The 17,867-nt window shown below is 60.1% G+C and overlaps 2 protein-coding genes across 4 annotated transcripts in view; one reads left to right on the plus strand and one right to left on the minus strand.

Annotated features, from left to right (window-relative positions):
• UNC5A (unc-5 netrin receptor A) overlaps window positions 1-1,310 on the plus strand; it is a 59,122-nt gene extending 57,812 nt beyond the window's left edge. For both annotated transcript variants that reach the window (XM_051844458.2, XM_051844459.2), the window contains one exon: window positions 120-1,310. In XM_051844458.2, coding sequence (XP_051700418.1) covers window positions 120-285 — 166 coding nt within the window. In that variant the 3' untranslated portion in view covers window positions 286-1,310. The remainder of the gene's footprint in view (window positions 1-119) is intronic.
• On the minus strand, window positions 1,277-17,867 carry HK3 (hexokinase 3). 2 transcript variants are annotated; one of them, XM_008255450.4, is made up of 20 exons: window positions 17,699-17,867; window positions 15,967-16,094; window positions 10,743-10,853; window positions 10,369-10,531; window positions 10,095-10,249; window positions 9,882-10,001; window positions 9,699-9,794; window positions 8,866-8,965; window positions 8,590-8,773; window positions 8,121-8,276; window positions 7,756-7,989; window positions 7,138-7,433; window positions 6,861-7,000; window positions 6,649-6,768; window positions 4,165-4,260; window positions 3,884-3,983; window positions 2,357-2,540; window positions 2,115-2,270; window positions 1,707-1,940; window positions 1,277-1,605 (listed from the first exon to the last, which is right to left on the minus strand). In XM_008255450.4, exons 2-20 carry the CDS (start codon window positions 16,063-16,065, stop codon window positions 1,461-1,463), a joined length of 2,889 nt encoding a protein of 962 aa, XP_008253672.1. In that variant the 5' UTR covers window positions 16,066-16,094; window positions 17,699-17,867; the 3' UTR covers window positions 1,277-1,460. The 2 variants fall into 2 exon arrangements, with proteins under 2 accessions (XP_008253672.1, XP_002710489.1); XM_002710443.5 differs by lacking the exon at window positions 10,743-10,853 and having other exon boundaries at window positions 17,699-17,860.

Genomic DNA, 17,867 nt, shown 5'->3' on the forward strand with positions numbered 1-17,867 from the left:
TGAGTGGGCGGAGTGGACGGGAGCCCTGGGGGGCTCAGAGGCCCTGCCCTGGGGCGGGACATGAACTGGTGGTAACAGCCTGGGGGGGCCCCGCTGACGGGCTCCCTTCCCCTCCGCAGCCATCTCAGCTTCTTCGCCTCCAAGCCCAGCCCCACAGCCATGATCTTGAACCTGTGGGAGGCCCGGCACTTCCCCAACGGCAACCTCAGCCAGCTCGCGGCAGCCGTGGCCGGACTGGGCCAGCCCGAGGCCGGCCTCTTCACCGTGTCGGAGGCCGAGTGCTGAGGCCGGCCACACCCGCCACGCCTACACACTCTCACCAGCTTTGGCACTCGCCAGGGACGGGCAGAGCCGGACGGGGCCCTACCCTCAACACCAGGGAGAGCTGCTGGGACAGGCCGCCCCTGCCCCTCCTGGCCAAGGTTGTCCCTTAACGCTGCCCCTTCAGACCCTGCCCAAACTCCCAGCCCCCTCCTCGGCCTGCCTGGCCAGGCTGGCGCAGCCACCTGCTCACACTCGGCCCGGGCCCAGCCAGCCCGTGTGTGTGTGGATGTTCGTGTGATGCTACCTCTCCTCCTGGCCCTGGCCAGGAGCCGCATGCACACGGGCACACATGCACATGCCGGGCTCGGGACGTGGCCCTGGACCTCCTGCCTAGGCTGGACCTTATGCAAACATTTCTGTGCCTGCTGGGTAGGGGCGCATCTGAGGGGCCTGGCTCCAAGCCTGCGGGGATCGAGGGCCATAGCCGGATGGGGGCAGCCCCTTCGATTCAGGCACAATGATCAGCACACGGGCATGTGCCCACGCATGCCCTGTGTGATCATCTCACATGCACCCCTTCCCGGATCATGCAGACACACCTCTGCCCCCCCCCACATGCGCGCACACACACACACACACATCCCATGCTGGACCCCCAGAGGTTGCTCACAACTCTCACGCCCAGTGTCTGTACACATCTGCCTCACACGTTGCCCACCTCCCACGCAGCCGGGGCCACCTGCCGGCTCCTCCCTGCCTCTCCCCTGCCCCCAGCCTCGAGGTGTCCTGCCTGGCGGGGCGTGTGAATATGCAATGGAGTCCCCGGGCTGTACAATGGCGAGTGTGTGTGCCGTGGCGTGCCCGTTCCGGGGCTGGCCAGCGCCCCTGTGCGGGGCCCTGTCGTGTGAAGCTCGTGTCCTGACTCTGTCTTAAGTGCATTCGCGCACTTACACTTGGCCTTATGTACACAGTCTTGCCCGGCCGCCGGGGCGCGTAGGGATTTTAGCAGACGTGAATGTAAATAAATTATATATATATATTGCTAACCCAAGTGCTGCTTCCCTTAGGGTGAGGCCAGGTGGCCACTGGGGTCCTACTCGGGCTGCTCCGGGAGTCCTGGGTGCTTTGGCCTGGCTGAGGGACAGGCCCAGTCCAGCAGGGTTGGAGCTGTGACTCTGTGGTTCCTGGAGACACCTTCAGACCCGGGTTGTCTGGGCAAGGCGGCAGGCAACGGCGGTGACCAGTGCTGCACCTTTGCCAGACCCATCCTCTGATTCCAAGAAGGTGACGGTGCACCGAGGGGCCAGCTGCCGTACTGTGGCTGCCACCAAGCTGGAAAAGCTGGCAAGGGGAGGGACTGAGGTGAGCCCAGGCCAGCCGGGCTCCACCGGGACAGGCCTCCCTTGCCCCGCCCACGCCCTCACCCCCCGCCCCCGACTCACTGGGGGTGCAGCTTGTAGAGGGTCCCATCCACACCCACAGACACGGTGAGCTCCTCCAAGCCCCGGTTCTCCCGGATCTTCTCCACCACGGCAGCCACACCCGCCCCGCAGAGCTGCGCAGCCCGCCGGGACACAGCCTGGCACACCTCCAGGACCATGAGGGCATCATCTGAGGTCACGGGCAGCCCCAAGTCCTCTAGGATGGCTCGTACCTGCCGCAGGGCCAGGCTGTCACTGGGGGGCGGGAGAGGAAGACAGCACAGAGAGAGGCGGGCTCCTGCGGGAGCTCCCCTTGGAGACGTCACTTATCTTCCCCTCCCCCATGCCCCCCACCAGCCAGCATCCCCCCCCCCATAGTGGGACCCATCCCCCCAGGAGGGGGAGGAGCCAGCATAGGCCTGCAGGCACCTTTCAATATCAGAGAGAAACTTGGTCTTGAAGATGTCCCTGGTCTGAAGGCGCTGGGTCTGCTGGCCCCGGAAGAGAACACCAAGGCTGGTTAGATGCAAGAGAATGTGGCGCACGATCTCCCCTAGATACATGCCACTGATCATCTTCTCGAACCTGCACAGATGGGGACAAGGGACGCGAGCAGCTCCGGCACCAGCACCGATCACTGAGTGCCACCCCTGCCCAGCCCCGGCCTATACCTCTGCTTGCCGGGGTTGATGGATGCCTGGTCCACACTGTCATCAAAGCACGTGCTGAGGCTTCCCAGGGAGCCATCATCCCCAAAGGCGCCCCACTCCATGTTGATGCACATTTGGCCCGAGTCCCCGGCCACGCCGGCCACATTCCGGAGCTCTTCCATGTAGCAGGCATTGGTGCCAGTTCCTGCAGGGGCCCCACGGGGTGAGCACAAGGTGACAAATTTGGGTTCACTCCCCTGCCTCGCTGCCTTCCCACATGCACATCCCGTCCCCGGTGCTGGTCCCATGTCCCTCATACAGACTCTGCGGGCACCAAGCCCTCAGAGCCCCCAAGACTGGCTCTGGCAGCATCACTCCCAGTGTGCTGGCCATGCCACGCCCAGAGTGTCCCCCACCATGTCCACTGGCCACGTCCTTTCCCGGAGACAGACCCCTACTCTCTGCTGATCAGAGGCCCCATCATCAAACTAACAGGTGCAAAGGCCAGGAGCTGAAGATGCAAAAATCAGACACCAGGGACCCCAGTCAGACCGGAAGTAGAGCAATGAACCGAGTCAGCTTGGCCTCTGAGGGCCCAAACGGAAGGGCAAGAGAGGTGTCAGGTGTTCCCAGGAACACCTCAGCGAGGAAATCGTATGTGACTCTAGGAAGCACAAAAGGGAAAAGGCAATCCAGGCAGAGGGCATGGCTAGGGAAGGCTCTCCAGCACGTGCAGGCGGGCTTCTGGCCGGTGCCACCTCAGGCACCCCAGCCGGCTGCTTATTTGCACGGCAGCCAGTGTCTCCGAATGCCAGGCCCTGCGTTCAAGACATTCCGTGTCGCCCGGGGGCTGCCGTGTACATGCGCCTCCCGCTCTCAGGTGGATGTGCCCAGGAAACCAGATCAGCTCTCTTCAAGGCCCACTCATTCCTAGACCTGTTCCTTTCTGATCTTGGCCTTGACCCCATGTGCGTGTGCAGTCAGAGTCAGCTCTCCCTGACCTCTCTGGGCTGTTCTGGGCTCACCTCCTGTCTCCAGGAAGCCGGGACCTTTCCCTTTTTCTGTGTCTCACTGTCCCTCCGTTCAGCCCCCAGTGGCCACCTGCTAGGTGCTCACTGAAGACTTGGAACCTCGGAGTGTCCAAGGACCCTCATAGATCACTGGGGCCAACACCAAGTGTGGCCCCTGAGCCAGGCCCTGCGACTCCCTCTCTGCCTCCTCTCATCTCCACCTCGCCCCTGACCCTTTGAGGCAGAAGTCATTGCATCATCTAGGGGTGAAGGGACTGAAGTCATGCCATGGGAACAGCAAAGCTGGCCTTCCCGCCCACATCCCTGTGGCTCCAAGGCTCAGATTCAGCCCAGATGGGCACACGGAGCACAGGAACTGAGCCGCGCAAAACACCCAAACTCCAGTCTCCCAGCCCAACGGAGTGTTCCCCCGGGCCCCATCGGGTCAGGCAACACCAGGGGAACGCGCAACTTGAGGAATCCACAGGAGACAGACAATTATCAAGAGGCAGGGGCACGAAGAGATGCCCCCCCTCACCAACAATGAGGCCCATCTCGCAGCGGGGGTCCTCGTAGCCACAGGACATCATGGTTCCCACGGTGTCATTGACAATGGCAACCACATTCAGCTCCACCGCCTGTACACAAAAGGATGTGGTTAGTTGCTGGGCAACACAGTTGTCACAGCAACCAGTGCTGGACCCAGAGGTCTCTACCACAGAGGGCCCCCTCCTCTCATGAAGCAGGGAACCCTTTGCCTCCTCCAAGGCCTGCTGAAGCCCCCACCCCCACCAAATACCCCTTGAGGCAAGTTCCCACCTGTCTACGCCGGATGGCTTCCCGCAACAGACACACGACATCCCGGCCCTCGCAGTCCAAGGCGTTGAAACCCTTGGTCCAGTTCAAGAGGATGCCCTGGGCGGGGGGAACCAGGGGGACAGGAGACCACAGGCCTCCTTCAGGTCTCGCTCCACCTCCCCAAAGCCTACAGCCCACGCGAGGCCTGCACTTCCGCCCTCCCGGCAGGAGCCCTCGCCGGCTTTGCCGCTGTGGTCACAGGCCTTGCCCTCCGCCCCCTCCCAACTCCCCAGGCGGTTTTCAGTGTGAAGAAACCCATTAATAACGATCTGACCTACGTCTCCCATTATTAGCTCAGGGAGGCTCAGGTGGTCTGACGGGCTGGCCATTTAAAGACATTTGCCCCAAAGGAAAGGCCCTCAGTAACCAGGTTAGCAACGAACAGAACTGGCAACGCAGAGGACGGAGAAGGCTCACAGGCCGGAAGACAGCAGACACCGCCCTTCCAGAAAGAGCTGGCAAGACAGGAAGGAATCCTCAGAGCAGGGCTCGGAGCTGGGCTGATGGGAGAGTCACTCGTGTGTCCCAGACACAGGTGCGGGAGGAAGGGAAAAGCCACAGCCCCGGGTAGGGTGGGAGGGGCCGGGCAGCCGGGGCTGGGCTGGCCGAGGAGCATCCTTCCCTTAGGTGCTGCCTCTCAGAGAGGAGCTGGAAGGGCGTCACAGCCGTCGGGAGAGATGGCTGCTGTGCCCAAAGCGAGGGCACAGACGGCAGGTGGGCGAATCCTGGGGGCAGGAGGTTCTAGAAACAGTAACCAGCGTTTCCCCCCAGCAGCTAGGGGGAGCTACCCTCACTGCTTCAAAACCAGAAATGAGGGCTGGTGTTGTGCCATAGCGGACCAAGCTGGCCGCCTAAAGCACCTACATCCCATATGGGCGCCAGTTCGAGTCCCGGCTGCTTCTACTTCCGATCCAGCTCTCTGCTGATGCGCCTGGGAAAGCAGTGGAAGATGGCCCAAGTGCTTGATTCCCTGCCACCCACACAGAAGACCTGGATGAAGCTCCTGGCTTCAACTTGGCTCAGCCTGGCCATAGTGACCATCTGGGGTGTAACCAGTGGAGGGGAGATTCTCTCTCTCTCTCTCTCTCTCTCTCTCTCCCTCTTTCTTTCTCTGTAACTCTTTCAAATAAATAAATAAAAATCTTTACAAAAACAGGGTGAGAAGGAGAATGGGAGGGAGTAGTGTGAGAGTTTAGGACTAACAGCAAAGCTGCCCATCCCAGACTAGATCAAGACTCCTTGGGATGGCAAAGGCGAGGCAGAGGGGAAAGGAAGTCAGCCCCAGGGGTTTGGGGGCTGCCAGGGAAAAGCATCCGCCTCCCCTGGGTTGGGGGAGGGGCCAGAGGGAGCTGGGGAATCCCAAGAACAGGAGATCTCTGTCTTCGCCTCCTAGGTGATGCCCAGGGGGGTGTCGAGGCTCCAGAGAGGAAGGGCGGGGGGCACCCAGAGTGGGGGCCTGGGTATGTCCCAGTTCCTCTGCACAGCAAGGACACGGTGGTGGAGAAGGAAGCCTGACCTCAGGAAAGGGGTCCCCACATTCAGTGTCCGCCCCTCCAGAGGAGGTAAGCTCAACACAGAAATTAACCCTTGGAGGCAGTTAATGGGACCATCTTTCCGGCGTGCCTGGATTTGCAGTGAGTCACGCCTGCTTCCGACGACCCACAAGGAATCCAGAAAGGAGCAAGTACCCTCAGCCTGGGGTGCAGCAGACCAGAATAGAGGTGCATGGGCCAAAGGCCGCCCGTGTGAAGGAGAGCAGGGTCGTGGGCCGGAGGAGGAAGCCGCTGGCAGCCTGCTGGGGTAGATGAGGACGGGGCTGTCTAGACCACAGGAGTCTGTGAATGCAGTGGGGGCCACCGGGGGCTGCGAGCTCTGTGCACACACAAAGGACTTTATAGGCAAGGAGATCCTGGGAGCCTGGGCTCGAGGCCCGGGAGCTGCCGTCTCCCATGCAAGCATCAGGGGTGTGCGTCGACTTCATCATGATTGCAGATGGGCACGCCAAGCTGTGTGCTGCGTGGGGACTTGTGTCTGTCCCTGTGCCACCCCAATCAGGCACCCAACACGGAGCCAAGCACTGAGAAGGAAACAAGCAAGGGAGGGAAGAGAAGAGAAAAGAGGACAAGAGACTTGCAACTCCCAGCCCCTTCTAGACACAGCAATGGGCACTGTCTCCCTGGGACCCCCAGGCCAGCACAGCAGTGCGACGGCTGACACAGGCAAAGTGTCCCCCGGCCAGCCCCGATCTCAGCCTGCACTGCTCCCAGATGCCCTGGACCCCGGCCCTGGGCATGCCATGTGTGTCTGGGGAAACTGAAGCTGGGTGCCCGTCTGGGCCAGCAGTGTGGCCCACCACGGCCCCGGCCCTGGGATGCTTCCCTGGCCTCCAGGAATGTGGGTGGGAGGCCCCCTGGGGATTACTTCTCTTGGCCCCACCCCCCTCACCTGATCCAGGCCGAGCTGCTTGCATGGGAAGGAGAAGGTGAAACCCAGGGGGAGGCTCTGTCCGCTCAGACCCTGAGCCCTCTGGAAGTCCACTATGCAGTCCACGATGTGGTCAAAGAGCTGTGGGATGGGGTGGGTGAGGGTTGGGTGAGGGCTGGGCGGGGCCCCTGGCCCCTCCCTGTCTCTGACGCCAGAGCCCAGGCTGGGGGTACCTGCTGCCCAGAGCCCTGGGCCACGTGCTCTGGAACAGAGTACACCTGGTTGGTGATCTGCACCCCTCCTTCAGTCACGCGCACCAGAAGTACCCGGAAGTTGGTGCCCCCGAGGTCCAGGGCCAGGAAGTCCCCTCGTTCTGTAGGAATGGAGCCCTTTCAGTGCCAGGATGGAGCTGGTGGTTCTAGCCCCAAGCCCTCTGTGACACCCTACCCTCCGCCCCGCCCAGCCAGCCAGGAGCTCACATCCCAGCTCCCACTCAGACCAGGCCCTTACCACTGCCATCCGGTGTGGCCCGGACGTAAGTGGGCAGCATGCGGAGGGAGGAGGCCTCCCCCCGGAGTCCCTTGGCCATGGCCTCCCGCATCTGTGCCTGAACTCCTGCCAGCTGCTCGCAGTTCAACCGGAACGGCATCAGAGTCTCCTCCAACAGGCGCCGGTGGGCAGCCAGGCGGGCAGCCACGGCAGTCACCACTGCCACACCCCGCCCCCCCCCATCCACAGAGGGGATGAAGGAGACATCACATTCGGGGACCAGGAGCGCCACTGTCTCCTGCAGGATGCTGTGGAACCTGCAAACAAGTACGGGGTGGGGGGCACCCACCCAGCAGCAGACCTCAGGGCCCGCCCACACCCTGGCCCCCATCACTTTAAACCAGTCATCTCTAAATCTGTGCCATGCCCAGCCGTGGCCCCCAGGGACACACATCGAGAGAAGCCTCTTTTGTCTCCTTGCTCATCTCGGGTCTCCCTGATCCCCAGCTGGCTCTTACTCTACTTGATTACTATGCACACCCGCTGATCGCCCACTGGATCCCAGAAGGCACCCTGGGTGCATCGCACAATCACACACAGGTTCGTGCTACCTGCTGACACAAGATGTCTCCACCATACCTGCGGTGCCACTCAAACACCCGGCCTCCGGTGGCCACAGTGACCTGTAGCATCTGCTGCTCCCGGCTGCGCTGGAGGCGGGCCAGGACCGCAGCCAGGGCAGCGGCGCACAGCCGGGCGGCCCGCGTGCTCACGGCCGCACACACGCTTCGCACCAGCTCGACGTCCGAGACCTCCGGGCTCAGACCCAAGCCCTGAAGGATCGTGAGGACATGGGCTGCCCCTACGGAGGGGCTGTGGGGGACAGAGTGCTGGTAAGTGTCCCCAGTAGCTCCCCATCCCACCAAAGCCCCGCCGCTAACCTTGGGCTCAGAGCATCACCCCACCCCCCTGCCCCAGGCCCAGTCACCGGCATCCCCACTCACTCCTCCATCGCAGCCACGTCCTCGGGGAGGATGCTGCCTTGGCTCTGCAGGGCAGGGGAGGAGCTGCCGCCAAAGAGGACCCCACGCTGGGCCAAGTGGGACAGCACCAACCGCACCAGCTCACCCAGGTACAGGCCCCCGACCATCTTCTCAAACCTGCAGGCACAGGGCGGCCAGGTACAGCCCTTCCTAAGCCCTCGGCCCACCTGGCCCCTCTGCCAAGAGCCCCCAAGGAAGAAGGGAGCTTTTTCTTTGGGCTCCCAGAAGCAAACAATGAGCATTTGCCGAGACCCCCCTGACTCAGCTACCCCCAACCTCCGCCGGAGCCGGCCAGAGTCAGGGGTGGGGGCAGGGCCAAGGGTTGCAAACCCTGGGTTCTAGAACCTCAAAGTCCTTTCTTCTTTGGGTATGGCCAGGGCCCCCCAGGGAGCAGCCCCCCATCCCCTCCCCCACCCCCGCTGCTAGCCACCTCTGGGCATGGGGATTCAGGGACTCAAGATCCAGGGCGTGGTCGAATGCGGTCAGCAGCGGCCCCAGGGCGCCATCATCACCGAAGGAGCCCCACTCGACACTGACGCAGACGCGGCCCCGGTCCTCATCCAGTGCTGCCACGTGCCGGGCCTCCTCCATGTAACACGCATTGGTGCCCGTGTCTGGCAAGGAGAAGCCCCATGAGGGCAGGCCCACCAGGCAGCCACAGGCCCACAGCTGTCACCCCAAACCGCCCCGGGGCGGCAGAGCTCACCTACAACAAGCCCGACCTCACAGGGTCGGACCCCCGGCTCACAGCCCATCATGGTGCCCACGGTGTCATTCACCACAGCAATCACATCGATGTTGGAGGCCTGGGAGACCGAGAGGGCAGCAGCTGAGGCTGGCCCATGTGGTCAGGGCGGGGGCTGGGTGGTGGGGTGGGGGCAGGCAAGGGCCTTGGGCTTTGATGGCGACCCCTGTGCACCACTCCCACTCAGGCCCCACCCTCTAGGAGGTTCCTCCTGGGCCACCCTCGGCTTCTTCCTCCTCCAACTCAGGCCCCTGAGCTCCCAGTGGCTCCCACGCTCAGTCACCGCCCCCGTGCTCCCCACAGGCCCGGGACAAGGGCCCTGAGTCAGCACCTCCTTAAAGACGCCACCCTGCTTGCCTCCCCTGCATCCTGGCCTGGCTCACTCTGCACAGCCCCATGGTGGTCTGGATGGATGCGCCTGCCTCCAGCAGCCAGACTGCGCATGCGCCTTTCTCAGAGCCCGCAGCTGCCTCCGCGGCCCGGCTTAAGCACCAGGCCAACTGCTCCTTCCTGTCCCTGGTCAAGGAGAGGCACTTCATCCCCAGTGCTCCCCAAGATGTCCAAGCACACCTCCTATACAGGACATGCTCTCCCCACCAGCCTGTGAGGGCCTGAGGACAGGCTCAAAGTCTTTTCATGTCTGTGTCCTTAGGCAAAGCTCCTAAACACAGATTTGACTTTTCTTAGCCTCAGCTTCCTTGTCTGTCAAATGGTCTCCCGGAAGCACAGACACAGCCTCTGTAGGCCAGGCCCGGGCCAGCACGCACAGGCCTCCCATTGTCCCCTCCACTCACCCCCCGCCTCTGAATGGCATCTCTCAGCAGCTGGACCACGTCCTGGCCTTCCACGCCACTGCACCTGAAACCTTTGGTCCAGGAAATGAGGGTGCTCTGTGGGCAGAGAAGCCAGGTCACTTCTCCAGGAGCCTTTTCAAGGCTGCAGCCCGTCTCTACCCGCTGGCCCAGCCCCTCCCTCACCCTGGCCAGGCCCGTCTGGTGACAAGGAAAGGAAAAGCTGAACCCGAGCTGTAGGCCTTGATTGCCCACAGGGTGCGCATCCAGGAACTCCGACAGGCAGCAGGCAGCAAAGTCGAAGAGCTGTGGGACAGGTATGGGGGTCAGCTCTGCCCACCGAGCCCCTGGCCAATGGGCTGGGCCCCAGGCCCAAGAGGCTGGGCAGTGAGCATTCACCTGCTGGCCGGTGCCCAACATCACCTCTTGTGGAATCACAAACTCCTGGCTCCTGGGCTCCACCCTGTGCCCATCCACGCCCGTGAGAGTCACCCACAAGACACGCAGCGAGGCCCCTGTGGCTCCCAGCTCCAGCACCAGGAAGTCGCCTTGCTCTAGGGTGCAAGCAGGGCACAGACAGGCAGGCTAGTCCAGCCTGCGAGACAGGGGCCGGAAGAAGCAACCTCTCCCTCTCCCAAGACTCGCCCTACCCATCTTGCTCTGGGCCACCCACCAGTGCCGTGCGGGGTGGATCCCACGTATGTGGGCAGCATCCGGACCGCAGGGGCAGGGTTGGCCTGGCCCCTCAGTGCCTGCTCCATGGAGTCCAGGAGACCAGCTTGGATCTGCTGCAGCTGTGCCCTTGTCACTTGGAACTGCTGCAGGCACTCCTGCACCTGGGGAGAAGCAGGCCAACATCTGGGAGGGGCCCCATCGGACTAGCCGGACTCCCCCACCCACCCGACTTCAACCACGGAAGAGGCCTTTCCTGCTCAGCTCACGCCCTGCCTTCGGGTCCCCCAGCTTCCTGAGGACTGAGCAGAGCCCTGACGGAGGCTTCGCCAAGCTTTGCTGGCCACTCCAGGTCTTGCTCACCCCACTCCTCACCTCTCGCCTCTCACAGCCCGCGCCTGGCTCCCACATCGTCAGAAGGGTCCTGCTGCTTGGGCTCTGGGTGGTGTATGTCCCCCAAAGGTTTTCACGGCTTGGGAGCTCAGTCTCCAGTGTGGGGATAGGAAGAGATGGTGGGGCCTTTAAGAGGTGGGGCCTCATGGGAGGTCCTTGCTGGCCCCTCCCCCTCCCTGGCTTCCTGTCTTGTCCTGTGGATGTTCCCTGTAGCAGGTGCTCCCGCCACTGTACTGCCATCTGCCACGAGGTCCTCACCACAGCTGAGCCGATGCTGGCGCCAGGTCCTTGGGTTTCCAAGCCTCTTTTCTCTATAGTTTCCCAGCTTTGGGTATTTCATCATGGGAAGGGGAAATGGACTCACAAATGGACTCTGGAGGAGAACCCACTCTCTTCCTCCCCCTCCTCCCTTGGGGCTCTTTCTCAGCTCCTACATCCCCCACCTGCCCCCCGCCCCCCGCCGCTGCTCCTTGAATTCAGGCTTTGGTGCAGTCCCCTTTCTTTCTTACTCCTTCCTTCCTTCCTTCCTTCCTTCCTTCCTTCCTTCCTTCCTTCCTTTCTTTTTAAATATTTATTTATTTACTTGAACGTCACAGTACACAGAGAGAGGAGAGGCAGAGAGAGAGAGAGAAAGACACAGAGAGGTCTTCCATCCGCTGGTTCACTCCCCAGTTGGCCACAACGGCTGGAGCTGGGCCAATCCGAAGCCAGGAGCCAGGAGCTTCTCCCGGGTCTCCACGTGGATGCAGGGGTCAAGGACTTAGGCCATCTTCTACTGCTTTCCCAGGCCATAACGGAAAGCTGGACCGGAAGAGGAGCAGCCAGGACTCGAACCAGCGCCCATACAGGATGCCAGCAGCATTGCAGGCAGTGGCTTTACCCACCACACCACAGTACCGGTCCCAGCCTCTTCCTTTCACACTGTGACTGAGTGATTGCTCTCCAGCTCCTCAGTACCCAGAGCAAGCGCCTCCCAGTTGCCTCGGAATGAACAAAAGAATGAGCAAATGCATGAACAGACTTCAAGATCAAGTGTTTGCTCTGTTGGGGCTGAGTGCTGTGGTGTGGCGGGTAAAGCCACCGCCTGCAACACCAACGTCCTGGATGGGTGCAGGTGTGAGTCCTGGCTGCTCCACTTCCGACCCAGCTCCTCACTAAAGCAGCAGAGGACGGCCCACGTACTTGGGCCCCTGCCTCCCACATGGGAGCGCCAGATGGAGTCCCAGGCTCCTAGCCTAGGCCTGGCCCAGCCCTGGCCATTGCAGCCACTTAAGGATTAAACTAGCAGATGAAGATTCTCTCTCTCTCTCTCTCTCTCTCTCTCCCTCCCTCCCTCCCTCCCTCCCTCCCCCTTTCAAATAAATAAATGAATCTTAAAAAAAAAAAAAAAAAAAAAAAAGGACTTGGCGCTCCTAGCCCACTCTCAGACTCCAGAGCCAGAGCACGCTCACACATGAGATTTAGAGGCCACACCGCCAGGGCGTCCTCCTTGGGCTCGCCACCCTTTCCAAAGCAGTGACTGAGCCCCTACCACGCACCCAACGCTACTGCAAGCACCACAAAAACGCAACACCAACCAAATCCTGATCGCGGGGGCTCAGAACCCACTGTGGGGGACAGAAAATAAGCAAACATATATAGTACACGTAGCTATGGTGGCTATCAGAAAACGGAGGGAGGGCCCGCAGCAGCCTAACGTCACCATCCCTATCAGAGAGCCATTGGAGTCCTGGCTGCTCCACTTCTGGTCCAGCTCCCTGCTAACACGCCTGGGAAAGCGGTGGAGGACGGCCCATGTGCTTGGGCCCCTGCCATCCATGTGGGAGACCCAGATGGGGTTCTTAGCTCCTGACTTCAGCCTGATCCAGCCCTAGCCATTGCAGCCATTTGGGGGGGGGGGACCCCTGGATAAAAGAGCTCTTTCTCTCTGTCTCTGTCTCTCCTCCTGTCCGTCACTCTTTCAAATAAATCTTCAAAACAAATAAATATGGGAGGGTAAGATTAGGAGTTAAAGAATGACCAGGAGAGAAACAGATATTTTTAGTCAAGGAAGACTTCCCTGAGGAGGTGTCTAAATGAAGGACAAGGGCCGGCGCCACGGCTCACTAGGCTAATCCTCCACCTAGCGGCGCTGGCACACCGGGTTCTAGTCCCGGTCGGGGCACCGGATTCTGTCCCGGTTGCCTCTCTTCCAGGCCAGCTCTCTGCTGTGGCCAGGGAGTGCAGTGGAGGATGGCCCAGGTGCTTGGGCCCTGCACCCCATGGGAGACCAGGAAAAGCACCTGGCTCCTGGCTCCTGCCATCGGATCAGCGCGGTGTGCCGGCTGCAGCGGCAGCCATTGGAGGGTGAACCAACGGCAAAGGAAGACCTTTCTCTCTCTGTCTCTCTCTCTCACTGTCCACTCTGCCTGTCAAAAAAAATAAAAAATAAAATAAAATAAATAAATGAAGGACAAGAACGCAGGTCTGGGGAAAGAGCATCCAGGGTTTTCTGCACAGCAAGGGGGCGGCCGGGTTGGGGGAGGGTGGACTGAGCCGAGCATGGAGGAAAGGGTGAGGAGGTGCAGAGGCAGAGGGCAGCAAAGGCCGGGTTTTCACCCCATCAGAGGCCCAGGAGCTTAAAGGGGCCCAGGGAGCTGCCCTCCATGCGCACAATCTGCCCTGCCCCCAGAGGACCCATTCGCCCAGGCTTCCCAGAAGCCCCGACAGCCTCCCTGGGCTCACTGGCAGATCCAGTCCAGGGGCTCCATCCTCCCTAGGCTTACACCCTTCACGGCCCTCACTGCCTGCCCCCCAGGAATCGCCGGGCACTGACCACCGTCTCAAACCGGGCCCACGTCTGTGAACTAAGAAGGGAGGCGCGGGGATAATGAGGCCCCTCCAGCAGAAGCCAGAGAGGAGGGGGAGGGGACAGCTCACTACCACCCCTGCTTTAGGAAGAGACTGGAAAGCAGGTCCCGGAGGAGGCCAGCTATGCTAACTGGAGCCCCAGGTGGTCATTTGTGGCAGCTGCTTCCAGAAGCCACACCTGCGAGGAGTGGGTAAGGTTGTTTCAGAGAAGGAAACAGAGGCTCCAAAAAGGTAGCATCAAGGAGGAGAATCATGGGGCTGGGGCTGTGGCATAGTGGGTAAAGCTGCCACCTGCAGTGCCAGCATCCCATATGGGTGCTGGTTCAAGTCCCAGCTGCTCCACTTCCAATCCAGCTCTCTACTATGGCCTGGGAAAGCAGAGGAAGATGACCCAAGTCCTTGGGCCCCTTGTGCCCATGTGGGAGACCTGGAAGAAGCTCCTGGCTTCGGATCGGTGCAAATAAATAAAGAAAGAAGAAAGAATGAGAGGCGCTAAGGAGATAGGAGAGTGACGTGCCGTTCAGAGGTGCGGTGTGTTTTATTAGTGCTTAAAGGAAAAGCCGAGTCCCCGAGAGTCAGTGGCGTGGACTGGCGGGGACATCTTTCTTCCCTTTCCTCCCGCGTACAGTGCAGGTCAGGAGGAGGGGCTAGAAGGCGGCAGAAGTTAACAAGAAGGAGGGGAGGACTTTCCTGGGGGAGCCTGGGAAGGCACAGTTGGCCAAGAGAAGCCACAGGGCCTCCCCTCCCTGTTCCCTGGAGGCGCAGGGACAAAGCCCCAGCCAGAGGGCGAGGAGCCAAGCGGGTCACTAGGAGAGGCAGTGAGGGTGGGACCTCGGGCAGCGTCTGACACGAGAGATGCTCTGCTAGAAGGCAGCCGCCCAGCCCGCAGAGCCCGATCCCACACCCTCTCTGGCGCCAAAATTAAAGGTCGGGGAAGAATGGGGGGCAGGCATGAACCACTTGTGGCTAAGGAACCTCTTCTCAAACTCAGGCCATGGGAAGGGGAGCCTAGGGTGAGGCCCGGATTGTTGAGTCGGGGCCTAAGATCATGGGAAATTTGGCATCTATGAAGTCCCCCGAAGCCAAAGGGGATTTAAATTATTTATTTGGAAGGCAGAGAGAGAGAGAGAGAGAGAGAGAGAGAGAGATGCACAAAGCGAGATGTCCCATCCCCTGCTTCATTCCCCAAAGGATCAGAACAGCAAGACTGGGCTGGCCGAAGCCAGGATCCAGGAACTCAATCCAGGTGTCCATTGTGGGTGGCAGGGATCCAAGTCCTTAACCACTGCCTCCCAGGGTGCACATCAGGAAGCTGGAATCGGAAGTGGAGTGGGATCTGAACACAGGCCCTCCGATATGAAATGAGGGCGTCGCAGTGGTACCCTCATGGCTGTGCCAAAGCCTGCCCCGAAGAGTGCACAGGTTGGGGGACGTAGGCAGCAGGGCAGATGTGGGACCCGCGCAGAATTCTCGGGAGAGAGGGCGGGAAGTGAAAAGGAGACAGCAGCAGCTCCGGAGCGGTCCCTGGCTAGGCAGACGCCGTGGCTCACGGCTCCCTCCTGAGCCTGGCTGTGGGCTGAGCACAGGGGAAAACATCTGCAGCCAGGTCTGGGGTGCCCCCTGGGACCTGAAACACAGTGAGGGGGTATGGCCTCTACAGCTTCAGCCATGTGCCTAGTTGAGCGCACGTCAAAACGGAAAACTAAGGAGATTACAGGAAATGACTCAGGACCCCGTTCACAGATGCCTCTTGTGTGCAGGCACTGCGACTCCGTGAGCTCCTTTAAGCCACCAGACAAGAGGCATATTTGCCTTTACTGCCCTCCATTTTACTGATGAAGAAACAGACTAACACATGAAATCTCTTACACAAGCATTTCCTGCTCAAGGGTGTAGGCAGGCAAGGGCCTCCAGACCTCGGTCAAGATGACAAAGGGAAAGCCTTGTGAGAGCGCAGGTGTATGGACCACGCTCCACTCATCTCCATGCACTGGCCTGCGGTGGCCAGGTCCTCAGGCGGAGACATGCGGGTGCAGGAGGAGCTAGGGCAGTGGGGGAAGGTGGGGGTCGGGAGCTCAGCTTTTTACCAGGAAACCCCAGCAGGCGGCCAGAGTGACAGGCTGGGAGCTGAGACTGCCCTACCCGAGGTCCTCTCATGCCTTCAAGTCACTTCCCCTCTGAGATGAGGAGAGCACTCTCGGCTGCTGTTTGGAGCCTCAAAGGAGAGCAGGCCCAGGTCAGGGCTGAATGCTCGCTTAGCTGGAAAGGGGTAGCATGGGCGTGAGCCCAGTGACCCAGGCATCTTCAGTCCTGTTCTTGACAACCTTGAATAAGCACGAAGGGCAGCTGCACTTACCAGCTGGGAGTGCTCTGAGGGCCGGGGCGTGCCCTCCTGGGGGCAGCCTGGGGCCACTCCTCCAGACTGCAGCCCTACACTCCCAATGCAGTTTTCCATGTGGTTTCACAATAGGTGTTGGCCACCACCTGTAGGAGAAAAGGGACAGCCTGGGTCAAGCCCTTAACTCTATTGAAGGCCTGAGAGGCTGTAACCTAGAGCCTCAACTTCATTCCTTTGAAAGGGAACGAGAAGGAAGCTAGGGGCAGAATTCAGAACTTCTGACCCTCCACGATGCTTCGTGGTCAGCCGGGAGGCCTGTGTTTTCCAGGTGTATGGGCAGAGACCGAGCACTAGCGAGGCTGACTTCAAGTGCCACTCACCCATTCTGTCATTAATTCATATTTGCTGCTTCCTGATGCCTCGCTGGGCTGGATGCAGGGTCTAAAGGAAGCAGAGTACGCCTTGCCGTCCGGGACCTCATGTGACACTGGCACAGGCAGGGCCAGAGAGGGACCCGTGTAGCAGGTGGACACGCTGGTCAGGAGAGTCTGAGGTCTCAAAGGGTGTAAGAATGGACTGGAGTCCGACCAGAGAAGGAGGCCGGCTGGATCAGTCGAGCGCATCCTGAAGGGACAGGGAGATTCGGGCAGGGGTGGTGTGTGGTCAGAAAGCAGCCTTTGCTCTGCATATAGAGGGCTATCCCCATAACCTCTCAGTGTCTCAGTCGCCCCTGCATCTCCAGTGCCTAGCGCAGGGTCTGAGAGTTGGGTTGCACAGGGTGAAGAATGATTACGTGTTACATGGCTTTTTAACATTGCAAGCAGGGGGGAGTGATTCAACAAATCAATTTCAGACAAATCTCCCCCAAATCACATGTATCTATACTCAGTTTCCAAATCTTTCAAATGGGGGGTGTGGAATGATTCTTCTCTGTATTACAGGTCTGTTTCAAGGGTCAAATGTGGTCACTGAGGCAACTACCTTTAGAAAGAGCTGAGGGAGGGGCCGGCACGTGGCGTAGTGGGTGAAGCCGCAGCCTGCAGTGCCGGCATCCCATCTGGGCGCCAGTTCGAGTCCCGGCTGCTCCATTTCTGATCCAGCTCTCTGCTGTGGCCTGGGAAAGCAGTAGAAGATGGCCCAAGTCCTTGAGCCCCTGTCCCTGCGTGGGAGACCCAGAAGAAGCTCCTGGCTCCTGGTTTTAGTCTGGCCCAGCTCCAGCCATTGTGGCCATTTGGGGAGTGAACCAGCAGATGGATGACTTCTCTAACTCTGCCTCTCAAATAAAATCTTAAAAAAAAAAAAAAAGAGCTAAGGGATACAAAGCTCTCTCCCTTTGAGGCCCAGCCAGCTCATCTATTCAGTATTTATTCAGCACTTTTACAGGTCAGATAAGATACTGTCAAACTTCTCCCACCTAACCCCAGGATGCACACTCTAGGTAGAGGTCTTTAGGTCTGTATCTTCCAGCTGAGTCCCTGCAGGGAGGCACGTGTGTCCCTCATGGCTACACGCCCAGCACCCATGTATATTGTGCACACATTTCACCCAAGGGCCTCTTGGCTTGCATCCGATGAGTTTGCTACACAGAGATCTCCTTCTGAAAGGCATCCCAGGGACTCCTACTGAGGATGGAACCAGCTGGCTTGGTCTTTCCAGCTTCTACTTCCTCTGGCGTGGGCCAAGAAAGAGGGGGAAGAACAAAAGAACTAGGGATGAAGCAGAAAGGAATTCGACTGCGAAGGCATCTTACCTGGGAAACAGCAGCTGGTCACTCCTCCGATTTTCACTATTTTCTCTCAATGTGAGGCACCCCAGTGACCTTGACCGGTTCCCCAAAGTGAAACTCGGGGCGGACCAGAGTTTATAATGTCTCCAAACCCCACCCTCTTCCTCTGCCACTGTTTACCAGACACCAGCTA

This window comes from Oryctolagus cuniculus, chromosome 6 (assembly GCF_964237555.1).
Source record: "Oryctolagus cuniculus chromosome 6, mOryCun1.1, whole genome shotgun sequence".
NCBI lineage: Eukaryota > Metazoa > Chordata > Mammalia > Lagomorpha > Leporidae > Oryctolagus > Oryctolagus cuniculus.